Below are 14,487 nucleotides of genomic sequence, written 5' to 3'. Positions count from 1 at the left end.
ACCTCCAAGACTCACCTCACAGCAGACCTAAACCAAATCTACTCTTTTCATCTGTAAATAGAGCAGATGCTCATCATGGTGGTACCACAGAACACCAAAAGGGAAGCATGACTTCACAGCATAGGTAACAGAAGTTGCATTTCATTCCTAATAGGTTTTATATTGCAGCTGGCACCTGAGTTGCCATCTGTCTAGCCAGGAGCTCAAATCCCTCTATCCCAGATATCATAATCTACAATCTGAATTGGAAGCCAAAATCTATCAGTCTAGCCTTCTACCATCAGTATGTGAAATCTAGATAAAGTGTGAAAATCTCTGTGCAGTTAACAACAGCACGAGGCAGTTTCTGGGTTATAAAGACTGGCTTGGCAAAGGAGAGGGTGGCTTGAACTACAACTGCTTGCAAATCTCTGGAAGCTGTCAGGTTTCCTGGGCATTATTCTCACTCTATGAGAGGAATTAGGAGAGGAAGAGGTTTTCTATTTTATGGGGTTTTCTCTCCTTCCTACAGTAAGTGAGGTTTCCTAGAGCCTTGTGCAGTAAGCGTAGGCTGTAATTTGTCTTGTCTCACTGCTTTCTCCAGTTCATGCCTCAGCCTAAAGAAGGTTCTCTGTTGACTAAAGACCTGCCTTCCTCCCTGATTCAATCTTGGAGTGATACTGGAGCCCTTAAACAGTATGGGACACCTGTACAAGTTAGCAGAGGGGCTCATGATGTGAACATGCTGCTACGGCAGCTTCCTGCCAGGCTGAACCACTACAGATCCCAGGTGAGAGCAGAAACGTGAGGCTGCACTTGGACCAGGGGTGGAAAGCAATGCTGGGATGAAAGGACAAGGTGAAGGTGAAGGTCACTAAACAACCCAATGAGACCAGGGAGGTGGGTTTTTCTCCCTAACTCTGAAACTCTACTCAAAGGAAGAAAAGAATGAAGCTGAGGAGTACCCGTGGAGTGTCCTGCAGTCTGCTCCTGCTTTACTTCAGCTGTTCTAGCCACCCATGTAAGCAGGAGCAAGCTGACGCCACTTGTCTTGGGAAGGAGACATCCTGAGCAAGAATGCTTCTCCAGGCAGCTGGACTGTTCACTTAGCAGATAAGAGAATGTAAAGTGCCTCAGCTTTGGATCTCAACAAAATGACAGAGTATAAATACTGAACAGGGAACTAATCAACTGCCAGCTGATCCCTTTGTTATGGTTTGTGCAGACAAAAATTTGAATCCTTCATGAAACTCCTAAGTGGTTCAGACTGGCTGTGACATGGAAAAATGATCTGCTGGGACATCGTCACTGCCAGCTGTCACGTTCAGCACCTTAAGCTAATCGGCAATCAGTTAACTCCTTGTAAAAAAGTCTCTTGGAGACAGAACTTCTTGAAACAAAAGGGACCAGGTCACTTCTCTTCAAAAATATCTTAGGCCCTAGCCTCAAGGAAGATCTCAACTTCCAGATGGTGTGAATCAACTGCACTCAACCATTGCAGTCCAGAGAGCTGTGGCATGGGAAATGCAGGTGCTGGCTCACAGTACAGGACTTGGGAACTCTGCAGTTACCAGCACTGAGCTCAGAGGGAAAAATTCTCATCAAAGAAAGACTTTATGTAAATGAGGTGTTTCCCTGTAGCCTGACGCATCTGTTCCTCCTGACTTGGGGAGGTAATATGCCCTATGAATTGTACCCATAAAGCAACACCTCTCCATTCCCATAGGATGATTAAAAAGAATAATTAACCATGGGCTGCGAAGCTCATTATATGTGAAGAAGGATGAGCTGTAGCATGTTAGGGACTTATCAGCTGCTGCACCAGCTCGGCGGCAAGGGAAAGGCCCCTTCCCTTCGGTCTCAGACTGGCTGTCTAGCTCTCCAGGTCAGTGGAAGTTTGCAGGAAGCTGGAGCCAGGGCAGGGTGTTACTGTTTACCCAGTGCAGCTCAAGAGGGAACACAAACAGCAAAGTGAAGGAAGCAGAGGCAGCGGGGCAGCGCCAGGGAAGGGGGCCTGATGTCCAGCTGCGGGGACAGAAGACTCGAGCATGCCACACGCAAAAGCGACTCAGAGGTCAAGTGCCTACAAGAACATTGTTTATGCTCAGGCAGCAAAGCCCTTTGTGTTTGAATTCTCTTTTGTCTAGGTGGAGATTAATTGCTGTTTGAGATGAGCTTCGGGAGGGTCCCTTTTAACTTGGTGGTGTAATAGCGATCACCCGGGGAACGCACAGTTCCCTCTTCAAGCCTCTGCAGCGACAGTACGTGAGCACAGAAATGGGACTCCTTTGCCTTGCAGTTATGTCTGCTCTCTTGCTTGATGTTATCTGCAGTAGAGGTGACTATCTACTGAAAGGTGGTGGAGGTCTGTTGGTATATCATGCTCACTCACCATTTGAACCCCCTTCCCCATGGGGCTTATGGCCCTATCCCACCTCCCAGTGTAGCTGAGGGACTTACAAGCCCCCATTTCTCACCCCAGAACTCGGCACGTTGCAGGCTCAGGCTCTCTCCTACCCTTCAGCATTGTATCACCTGCCTGGGTGTCAGAGACATCCTCCTGAGACACGCACATAGGATTTTGTATGGCGTTTTGAGTACTTTTCATTTCTGCTCATGTTTCATACACTGTGATGGCAATTTGTCTCATGGCATTTGTATCATATCTAGAGCTGCGGAGGTAACATCACCTCTCCCTTCAGATACGATCCATCAGCACACAGAGATGATAAGCACTAAATGGCCTTTGAGGACAGTCATCCACGGCTGTTCATGTTGGTGAAAGTCCTGAACATTTTCATTTTGCTTCTCACATTGTTCCTGTGAAAGGTGATTCTCTCACCCTCACTTGTTTTCTTCACTCAGTCATACCTTGGCTGGGCAGAGTTTCAAAGGTTCTTTAAGTTCATGTTTGGACATAATCCCCATGAAGTTTTGTCTTCATCAAGGTCAAAAGCACTGAGGGGAGGTTTATAATCTGTTCTTGACATTACTAGGATCATTAGCAGTTAGGTGACACTGTGGTCAGAGCATTTTGGAAAGCTTTGCAGGGAAGTTGCCTAGCTTGCTGTCTTCCTCCTGCTAACCCATCAAAGCTTCTAGGTACAGGACTTGTTTTGAAACCGGATCTTTGAAACTAAAGGACTTTTCAGTTTGGCAGGCCAATGAAAAGGTTCGGCGGTGGAATGTTTAGATTAAACAGAAAGCAGAATATTTTCTCTTTAGGCAAAACAAAAGTGACTGCAAAACCCCCAGAAGCCATTCTGAGTCAACACGAAGCATTCTGGTTTGGGCAAATGAGTTCCCCTGGAGATTCCTGTTAGAAACACAGGAATATTTGTAGAGGAAAATAGTACTTTAAAAAGTGTTACTTCAAAATTTGTGGAAGTAAAATGCTTTTTGCTGCCAAACAAACAAAAACCAAAATGGAAAGATTTATGTTTTTATAAAATGAAGTCTCTATATTTTGGCTGGAATTACGTTTTAAGCATCAGAAGAATTCATAAATTCTGCCTACCCTCAACACTAGATTTCAGGCAGGCACAGACTCTGTAGAATGTATTCACCAGCTTTCCCTGGCATCCCATCATGGAGAACATGTCTTTTGAGCTAGCTGCTGCCTGCTGCAGAGCTGGGGTAAGGATCAGCAGTTAGCTCGGTGGGTAAGAAATGGGAAGGAAGAAGTGAGGGAAATGGGGGGGGGGGGGGATGACACACAACAGGGATTTTGGCTGTCAGGATTTAATTTAGAAACTCTTCATCAAAGAGAAGGAGGGGGTTGTTAACCTCTTCCTGTTGGGTTGTCAAGTGCTGGCACTGACCTAGTGCCCCAAACTTAGGCTGTTCACTCAGCATGATCTCTTACAAGGCTTCTCCACATAAATGTGACCCTTTAGGATATGACTTGAAGATCCCAAATGTCCTGATTCAGAATCAAAACCATCTTACTTTTCCCTTGGATCCAGCCCTTAATACTTAAGGAACAACAGAGAGGGTCCTGCACAGTGACATAGCCTCTCTTCCCACATCACGGGGCCCTCAATGCTGCTAACCAGGACCTGGTGCCAAACCCTTCCACCGGGCTCTGCGAGACGGCCACCTTATCTGCTGGGCTCTACGCTGAGCAGACAGGACAGCATTTGCCTATCTCAGCTTGCCGAGTGTCTGGCAACAAGTGTAGCTGTCTCGATGTCTCCAGCGTGAAAGAGGGAAAGAAGAAATGCAGTTCCAACTCAGTTCTCACTGGTAATATCTTCTGGAAAGCAAGCCAAAGCCCAAGTTAGGGCTGTCACCATGGCCCTGCATTTCTGCTTCTCACATTCAGATTATCTTTGTGAACTGTCAGGAGAACTAAGGAGGCAGAAATCAGCTTCAGAGAACATCAGAACCAAAATATGATCTTATGTGAGGGGTGCTTTCATGCAGTTCCATCCTCTTCAGATTTCTTTCGGTGAGGAAGGGATGAAGAAGATGGAGCTTCACATCCCTGGTCTGTAGTGTTTGATAATGAAAAGACCGTGGTTGATGTGACAGTCAACCCTGATGCAGTACTTGTGCTTCCTCTCCTCCTCATTCTTTGGAGGAGCAAGGGAGAACTCATCCCCTTCCTTGGGGATGCCTGGCTGCCGGTGCTGAGTGTGGTGAGATGCACAGTGGCAGGATAAACTGCTTGGATGCATCCCCCTTTTCCCTTCAGAATGGCCTTAACAGGTCTTGTTCTGCCATATAAAAAGCTGTCTTGCTTCAACTTTGATTTCCTCATCATGTGCTCTGGAGTACACTGTGGCTCAAGACTGCAGACTGCAGTGCTGGTGCTTCACAGTGTCCACAGGAACTTTAAAAGCAGCCGGAACTCAAGTGCTGTGGGGAGCTATCTTCTGGTTACACTGTGCTCCTGCTAACATTGGTGCTGAACCCCAAATGTACGGAAACCAATGACTCCCCCAGTCCTGCCGTGTTCCCAACTCGCAGTGACGCTGAGGCGGTGAAACACCAGCAGCTGAATTGCTCTGGGAGGGAAGACACTGTGGAAATGTTCACCAGCCTGTGCTCAGAGAGTGAACCATGCCACAGGCACAGACGGGAACCAGCGGCTCTACCCCCGGTGCTCACACCCTCGCGCGGCAGCCAACACCACCGCTTTGCACTCACGGACATCGTGTTGTGCCCACTGCAGTGTCTTGGTCAGAGGAGGTGGTGGCACACATGCTGATCCGAAGTAGTTACATGAGAACCAGCCCTACCATGGCTGTAATTATTTCAAGAAAGAGAGTAACAACCCTGCTTGGTATGAACAATGATAGGGGATGTCTGCTGCTGGCGCGCTCACCCCATGTGAGGAGGTTGCCTCTGTTAGCCCCACAGCTCTAGCCCAGGCACACCATTGCTGTGAGTGGCCAGGAATCACAGCACAGCTTGGAAACTTGGATGAAACTCTCCAGATGCTGTGATTCAATGAAATCAGCTGTTTGGGAAGCTGTGACCAGTTCCAGTTATCGCAGTGACAATGTCGGATAAGTTGCTGACGGAGGGAAGCGAAACAGAATTGAGCTCACGCTCCTTCCTACTGATGCACTGGGCGGTGCAACAAGGTGTAGCAAATCCCTGACTGCTGCCTGCGAGGAGATCGCTGCAGAAGCTGAGGCAGCATTTCAGTGGGTAGAGAGCTCTTCCAGCTGATGCCCTGAGGAATACCTTACTTCGAGACAGTTTCTTTGCTGACAGTAACAGTATTTCAGATAGCTGAGAGCTGCAAGTCCTGAATTCTGCCTAGCTGGGGGCCTGGGATAGCCCTCTGGGAAGATGGAGCAAATCATTGCTTGATTTGCCTTTTTTTATTTCTCCTTCTCTAAGCAATGTTAAATTGTATATGTGCCCTAGGAAGCACTGTAGAGAGGGCTCTTATTCTTTGAATTCCATTTTAACACAAAATTGACAGCCTGCCCTCTCCCTTGGCATGGGGATCTCAAAGGTTGAAATAAATTAGTATGTTCCTCACTGGGAAGCATCCATTTGGATGGGAAGGGTAATTGTGGAAGATAGATGGAAGCAAATGGCATTGGCTGGCTGGCTTTGGCAGCATTTGTAGTGGAAATGCTGTCCATGTGAGCCTTCCCTATGTGGGCAGCTAGTTTGCTGTTGCTCATCCTCTCTTCCCATCCCGCTCTGCAGCCCTGTGCGCTGTGTTCTGTGGCAGAGGTTGTCCCTCAGAGTTGCAACGCAGTTAAACAACGCAGTTAAAAACCTCCCAAGTATTTCTGTTCTAGCCCTAAGCTACACTGTACTTGCAACAAGGAGAGATGGGCAGCAAGAGGAGGGGGGGCATCTTGCTTTTTAATTGTGATTCGTGGGACTCGCAGCTGCAGACGGAAGCAGAAAGGGCCTCGGGAACAATTATTCAGGATTAAGATCCTGAGTTCTCCCTGCAGAGTGTCGGTGTGCAGCTGAGGCATGGCGGCTGACCCTGCTGCCTTCGGGTCCCTTATGATCTGACTGATGTGCAGGGGTCACAGCTTGATTGCACGGGGAGGAGACATGCTGAATGCCAGATTCTGACAGAGCTTAGAAACTCCACCAGGGAGGCTGTAAAAACAGAAGCAAGCACAGGAAATAATAGCCAATAAGCCGGGCTTCCGATACAATCATGTTCTCATTTCGGTGTCAAGCAGCAGGCCAGGAATGAAGGGAAAAAAATACCCTTCCCCTTCCTTTTTTGGCAATAATGGCTTGTAACCTCAGAGGAATCTCCAGCCTTCAGGGTCTGGCTCAACGTTTTCTCACTCCACCTGGCTCAGTCTCACAAACACCCTGCTGAGCGCTTGCGCTTTGCACAAAATATCCGGAGAGATGTCTTCTGGAGCTCTCCCTTCTCGGGCACCCACAGGGAACTGTGCATTTCTTCACTTGGAGCCAACTGATGGGTTCCTCAGTGATGTCCAGACACTGTCAGACCAATTTCCTTAAAAAGGTGTGTTTAAATATTGAAAAAACCCTAGGTATGTTCTGCACACCTTGCTTAACTCCACAATTTGTAGAGCCCTCATGGAAGAACAGCTTTCTTGTCCCCACAACAGCCTACTGGCTTTCAAAAATATACCCAGGAATTGAATGGGAGGAAGAGGATGCCCTGAGAACAGCATCCATGCTGAGGTATAAATAGCTTCATTTCACTGAGGCCAAGCAGCTTCTTCAGACTGCCAGACCAGATGCCAGCAGGGAACTAGCAAGATATAGACTGCACTGCTGTGGCAGAGCTCTGTGTTGGGATGGATGAGCAGCTGGCTTGCTGGGACATGGACCAGAGGGATCCCCACACACATTCCCTTCTCACTACTTCACCCACAGAGTGCATGGTACCACCCGGTTCATTTTCCACCCTCTTTTCCTTCAACAACTAGTAAAGCGTAGGAGTCTCAGGAAGAGCTTTTAGAGCAGGGAGGGCACAATTAACTTGCACCTGAAAGAGGACAGTTTTAGAGGATTTAGAGAAAACAGCCATTCAGTGATGTTTTTCAGGGGAGCCTTGGCACAGCAGTCTCAGGCAAGCAGGAGGACATCCTGCAATTTATTATATTTTTTTAGCACTGTTCCAAGTGCATCGCCGGCAAGCATTTCATATCTCAAGATATTTTCTTAAGGAAAACACTCAGGCAGTCCCAAAAGATCCATAACATTTCCTGCACGTGCTCCCACCATAAAGTAATGAGGTCTGGGTAGCCAGCCAGGGCGCTGAATCAGGACAGAGAATTGAGTTTTCAATGCAGTGTTTCCTGACGTGTAGGCACTGGGTTGGGTTAACAATATTAGACGTGGGGCATCTGAGCAGGGTGTAATGAGAAAAGGAAACAGCTCAGCACAAGAACTAGGGTGGATAAAGCAACCAGGGCTCAGAGTAACAAGGAAAAATCAGAAAAAGGAAATAGAAAGGGAGAAAAAAATGACTGCAGGAACTAACACCACCAAAAAGCTACTTTCCGATAAGAGGAAGACTTGCCGGGAAAGCAGGATAAGGGTAGAAGGGGATTATTTCCAACAGGCATCGAGCGACAGGAAGATGTTGTTGTCCACACGGACTGAACAAGGTGCCTTCACCTTGTAGTGCAAAAGCTGAATTGAGCTGCGTGGGCACGTCATAGAATCACAGAATCGCAGGGGTTGGAAGGGATCTCGAGAGCTCATTGGGTCCAACCCCCTGCCAAAGCAGGTCCCCAGCTCATAGTGCACAGGTCGGTGTCCAGACGGGGCTGGAATCTCTCCAGAGATGGAGACTCCACACCCCCTGGGCAGCCTGTGACACCTCACCGTGGCTTCACCATTGTCAGCAAGACCAGGAGACTATGGGAGCTGCCCAGCGGGTGCCTGCGTTTTCCCTAAGTGGAAGTTTGCTGAGCTATTCGCGTAACACCAGCTGGACTCATTGCCTTTCTCACATTTGCTTTAGTCCCTGGATTCAAAGAATCCCATTTTCACATTTACTAGAAAAATGAAATTACTGCATTTTTGTGGTTGTTCATGGGGAAGTAAATATCAAGCCCAATCAGCACCAGTGGGATTCATATCTTCCCCTGTCCAATATGCTAAAAGCCAGACCCTTTATCTGACTGCTCACAGACTCAGCTTGGAAGAACCAAGATGATTCAGTGGCTTAGTAATGTGTTTGTCAAGTAGATTTTAACAAAATGCCAGCGTTTTGGGGGAATACTCTTCTAACAGAAATTCGTATTACTGAAAGCGTTGCTCAGCGTGTTACTCAGTCACAGAGGACCACGCTCCTCAGAAGTTTCTGCTTCCATTTAGTGTTGGATCTGAACTGACTTGATTCTGAAACATGGGGGAGAGGCAGCTCAAAGAGGGAAAAAAAATGAGCAGTGGGCCATTTTTTACAATAAAATATGTATAATACAGTCACCCAGCTTTGCTAAGTATGCCTCTTGGATGCAAAGGACAAAACAGTATACAAATGTGTGGGACTGAGAGGAATTATAAGGAATGTCATCTGGGAGTTTTGTGCCTGGGGAGGAAGGGAAAGAGAGAGGGCTTTGGTGTTCAGGATGAATCAGGAGAGGACCAGGATAAACTTCCTTTAGGAAGGAAACCCCCTTCAGGATAAAAGAATTTAGTCTCAAAGAGAGGAGAAAAGGAAGAGATGTTTGAAGAAATCAGTGCTTTGGTTATTTGGAACACAGAACTAGTCTAGGACAGTCTAGTTTTCAAGTGACGGAATTGAACAAGATGGGAAGTTTCTGGTTCTCACGTCTCTGTACAGATATATCCAGCCTCTTCAGTGTCAGAGCTGGGGCTTGCTCCAGTGCTTAGCCAGTGGGCAGGTGGGATTTGTGAAAGCATCTGAATTGGATTGCTTGTCCTGGAACAGGCTGCCCAGATGTTGTGTGGAGTCTCCATCTCTGGAGATATTCAAGACCTGTCTTGATGCCTATCTGACCTGTCCTAGGGACCCTGCTTTGGCAGGGGGGGGTGGACCCGATGAGCTCTCGAGGTCCCTTCCAACCCCTATGATTCTGTGATTCTGGCATACCTAGTGCAGATCCCACAGTTGAACACAGTTATATTACCAAAAAGCCGTAACAAAAACCCAAGGGGAAATTCTTACCTTTAACAAACACATAAATCTTGGCCATGAGATCCTCATTAGATGGGGAGTCATCACGAATGCAGGTGAAGTAACCGGTGTCATTAGCTGTGACTTTCTTGAGGACAAGCATGCTGCAGCTTTGCCTTGTGTTATTGTGACAGGTACTGATGTGCATCCGGGGGTCTCCCTTCTGGTTCTCCCTCAAAAGCCAGCTTACAGAAGGTGCTCCCCTGTCAACACAACACACCAAAATTAAAGATAGAGACGTGACTTCAGATGAAACTTTGGCTTCCTTCTGTCCAACTGCTGCTGATGTTCCCTGCGGTCCATCTCCTGTCATTTAGAAATGAACAGTTAAGGTTTCTGGGTGCTTGTGTTTCCACCCATAAAGAACTCAGGTGGACCACCCCACTTTTCTTCCCAGAGCAGAGGAGGTTCCTGAAGCAGTATGGGGGGAACTAGAGGAAGCTCTAGCTCCTGAGGAAAAGTTTTGGTTTTATTTTAACAGACTTCCTGAACAGGAGTTTGTTTTTATAACACTATGTTTTAGCCACTTCAAGCATTAGAAAGCACCAGATAAAATTACATGTTTCTTCAAGCTGAGTACTTTGCATATTCTAACAGCTAAATTAACTTATATTTTCTTACACTAAGGCTGCGTGGAGAGAAGGGAACATTTATGTAACTTCGTACCACCTTTCTTGCTTAATCAGCAGTGACTCAATCTTGATTTTTGTGAAGAGCCTGGAACTAATCAGATTAAAAATCTTGGAATATCTCTTCAAAAGACATTTGTTTTTTTCAATTTCCCTTGTCACAGCAGTCAGAACATAAAGCTGGCAGGGCAAGTGATACACCATTTCACCCACCCAGCCCGTTTGTCATCTTATCTATAATCACAGCTAATGTCAAATGCAATTCCACATAGTTCACCAACACAAAGCAAAGTCTTTGTATAACCTATTGCAGGACTGAAGGAGAGCTTTTGGCTGCTCTGAGGTCACTCAGTAAGAGGCACAGGATATGCTAGTCCCGTTGGGTGGGAAGCAGTAGCAGGAGTGCTCAGACCTCCCTTCTGCTTGGGTTATGCTTTGAGGGCTCTGGTGATGGACCTGTATAGTACATCCTATATGTTCTATCTATGATTATGAGATTAAAATTATGGTCTTCTTGTAGCAGGTGGTTGATGTGGAAGCTGGTGGGTTATGGGGGTAATCGTTCATGGATATTTCTAGGGAAGAATTTAGTATTAGAAGGAGACAGTTCATCCTGCCTGTCTTCAAAAGGCCAGGGGCTTGACTCACCCCTTCTCACCCAGTGAATTCCCACTGACCCAATCACTGCATTTGCTGAGCTGAGGAAGGAGTAAGAACCTCTGGATTTCCCCAGCTGAGTGTCGCCAGGGAGAAATCCGGTCTAGACACACCGACTTGGAGTAGAGATGCTAATACCAAATGTATCTAGCAAGCAAGCTGTGTGGAGTTTCCAGTTAGCCAATAATCTAACCACTCTTTCTGTGCCAGTGGCTTTGTAGTGGTGCAGTAGGTGCAATAAGGGAACGCGTTTGCCAGCAAGTTCAGTGACACTTAAACAAACATCCTCTTGGCCCCCGTTTCTGCCCGTCCTCTTGTCGCCTTCCTGAAGATGATGCAGGCACGGAGCTGAACTCTTGAGGTTATTCCCAGCACGTAGCTGAACAGGAGCACTGGGAAAAGTGTGAATATCCTCTCTGGTGAAGAGCCTCGCCCTCATTTTTGGATGCACTATTGACTTGGACAACCCCACCTCGTCCGTCATACCAGCTTCCTGTCCTTCAGAGCACTGAATGTTTCTTTGACATCAAGGTCCCTACCCAGTGCTCCCTACCTTACTGACATCATTAAGGATGTAACATCCACCTCTGACAAGAAATGGGAATCCTGTCCTGGAATATGGAACAATGCCACTGCGTGTTCACATTTAAGTCCCAGCATGTCGTCATGTCCCTGCCCCTCTACTGTCACCCAGTCCAGTAGCCATCTGGGCTCGAAATCTGCACTGGTGGCTCTGGGATTTCACATGCCTGTGCATCTTACACATGCCCACTTTTTCCTCCTACACACTGCATCCAGGTGGAAGATGGAGACTTTGGCTATTGCTCTGGGATTTTCATACCTCTGGCAGAGGGGAGTCGTAGCGGAAGCTTTGGCCAGGCTGCCAAAAATCAGGAAACCTTGGCCAAAAACCTCAAATGAAAGGAGCTTCAGAGAGAAGGGATGTTCTCAGAGAGCTGCCACGGTCTCCAGCAGCTACCTGCTGGGTCTGCTGCATGGTGGAAGGATGAAGAAATGGCCCTCTGGGCCAGCCCCCAGCTTATCTGTGAGTGTGCAGACACCCTTGAGGCAGGGTAACAGACATCTGCAGAGGACCCGATATGGGCAATCTTGCACTCAAAGTGCAGAAATCACACTTCCAGCTTCTATTCCCAGCCCTTGTCTGGCCTGAGCCAAGGAACTAAGTGCTCCAGGCTGCTGTGTGTGCTAGCCTATTTTTCTGTTTCTCAGACCTATCATCTGGGTTTATTGCTTTGCATCTAAAGCAGTCTGGGACTGAAGTGCTAATAAGTTCTTCATCTAGTTATTCATGTGGCGATAAGAGAAAAATAGGATGTTCCTACAGGTGAAAAAGGCACTGGATGGAGAACTGCTGGAAAGTATTGATTTAATTGGCTCGGAGCACTACTCCGAACTCGTGTCCACGCAACCTGTTTTATGAAGCTCTGCATCTAGACTTTAAAGGACTATTTAAACTTTATTGTCATCATGCTTGCTGCTGGCCAGGCTAAAAATACTACTGTAAGGTTGTTTTGACCTCATAAAGCACACAGCTAGCTGGAGGTATTTGGAAAAAAACCTACCTTCCACTCCAGAAGACACCACAAATTTAGACAGTATGAGTCAATTTACCTTTCACTGTAACAGTGAATTAAATAGACTAGGGAAAAAATCAGAAGGGACATAGGTGTCACTATAAACCACAGATTAGGCTCACCTTTCCACTCCTTTTTCTTACTGTTTCCAGTAACTTCTGTTGGGAGGAACCATCTGTGTAGTGGTTACAGTCAAGGGGACTTGGCAAGGTGTAAAAATAATACGTGTGTGTGTGAGAGAGAGAGAGAGAACACGCCACGGTCTGTGTTGCCTTAAGCCTTCTCTCCTACAACGTTCTCTGAAGAAATTAAAACACAACCTCTCAGGGCAGCGTGACATACAGATCACACTCAGAAGAAGCGACACTGACGTACATCTCAGTCTGGGGCCATTCATGGGACCCAGCAAGTTCACAGGGGGTTGGCACAACAGCAAACGCCATGACTCTTTGTGTTATGTGTTAGTCAGTGGTGACTGAATGCTGTATCCCTGTGTCCTGAGGGCCATCCCCCTGTAAACACACACCTCCCACAGAATTTGGCTTGTTTCTTGCACAGCTCAGTTTTACACATTGTGCCAAGACCTGAAGAGCTGCCATTGTTTACAGGCTCAGCAGTCTGGGGTTTCTTTATTATGAGTCCTGGTTATCTCTGATTTAACGAATATGATATGTCAGAAGAGGTCAGGCCTCTAACATACTAACTGCTGGTCATTTAAGCATCATCTGATGGGCTAGATGGTATTTGAGGTTAGGAAGGTTAAGCTCATATAAATATATATCTGTGTATGTAAAAAGCTAATGACATACCCTGGTGATTTTGTTTGTCATTTACTTATGGACAGGGAGTGAAAGAGTGTTTTTTAGCTACAGAAGAGCTGAATCCAAACCTATTTTCAGCTGAGGATTTTCCAGCCGTGCTCTTAAGCATGGTACATCCCCCTCCCACGAGCCTCCCTGTGTGCTGACTCAGGGGTTTGCTTGGGCCCCTTTACAACATCAAGAATCTGGCCAAGATGAATGTTGACCTGAGACTTTCCTCCCTGCTCTGTTACAGCCTGTCCAATTCTCCACCGTGCAGAAATGCACGTGAGGGTAAACAGCACCACTGCACAGCAGCCTTTGCTCTATCCTGCCCAGAAGCTGTACCACGCCAAGGCCCTCGCTATGAGGGAGAAAATCCAGCTCTGCTGGAGCAATCCTTACCTGCATTTTATTTTTAAGGTGTTTCCTGGTAAGATGACAATATGGTCTTTCGAAATGCTGAGCGTTGGCTTCTCAAAAAATTCTTCCTCAGCAAGACCTGACCCAAAGAAAGAAGAAACCATCGTTAGGGAGGCTGTTGGGTACAATTAGAGCAGGCACAGTGCAGTCCAGGCGAGCTTTTTGTTTGGTAAACAGTTCCTCATTTGGGGGCCCACACAGTGATGCATTTATACTGGTGCGATGCATTTGAGCGTGGAATTAGTTGGGAGATCCCCCCGGTTTGTTTTTAGTTTCCTTCATTCATCCCTTTCTTTTCTAACCCTGAGCACCTGCGTTTCTGCCAGTGATCTGTCCTTTTGCTTTGTGCTAGCCTTATTACTGAGTTGTTGAAGGTTTAGGAGAACAGATTCATTTCAAATATATTTTACACACATGTAACAGTGGAGCAAGTTGGGTCTTCAGGAAATAATTTGATGTGTGAGCTCACATGTTGCATTTTAATCAATGGGAGAAGGGAAAACATCATTCTGGGAAGCAACATTTTGATTCAGAACTGTGAAGCATCTGCCCCCATTAAAAGCAAATCCAAAGCCAGCTGTTCTCCAAAGCAGCATTCCCAGATACTGTGGTTGAACTCAACCCCAAGCTGCTCGTTTGGCAGGCGCCGTGGCTGCGTGCTGGTGTAATGGTCCCAGGCAGATTTGCAGCCTGTGGTGTGCAGGACACCATCATTGTCACCAATGTGACAAGATTGGTCAAGTCTTTGGGGACAATGGTCTGTAATGACAGTAGGGATAAAGGTC

The 14,487-nt window shown here is 46.9% G+C and overlaps 1 protein-coding gene across 1 annotated transcript in view; it reads right to left on the bottom strand.

Moving 5' to 3' along the window:
* The window catches only part of LOC311195773 (vascular endothelial growth factor receptor kdr-like), a gene marked incomplete at both ends in the record, with an annotated part of 127,719 nt that overhangs the window by 78,703 nt on the left and 34,529 nt on the right, over positions 1-14,487 (bottom strand). The window contains 2 exons of the mRNA XM_084269198.1: positions 9,590-9,801; positions 13,685-13,781. Coding sequence (XP_084125324.1) covers positions 9,590-9,801; positions 13,685-13,781 — 309 coding nt within the window. The remainder of the gene's footprint in view (positions 1-9,589; positions 9,802-13,684; positions 13,782-14,487) is intronic.

This window comes from Gallinula chloropus (genome assembly GCF_964237585.1).
Source record: "Gallinula chloropus genome assembly, chromosome: 11".
Lineage (NCBI taxonomy): Eukaryota > Metazoa > Chordata > Aves > Gruiformes > Rallidae > Gallinula > Gallinula chloropus.
The sequence above is the reverse complement of the archived record's forward strand: the minus strand, read 5'-3'. Positions and strand labels throughout refer to the sequence as shown.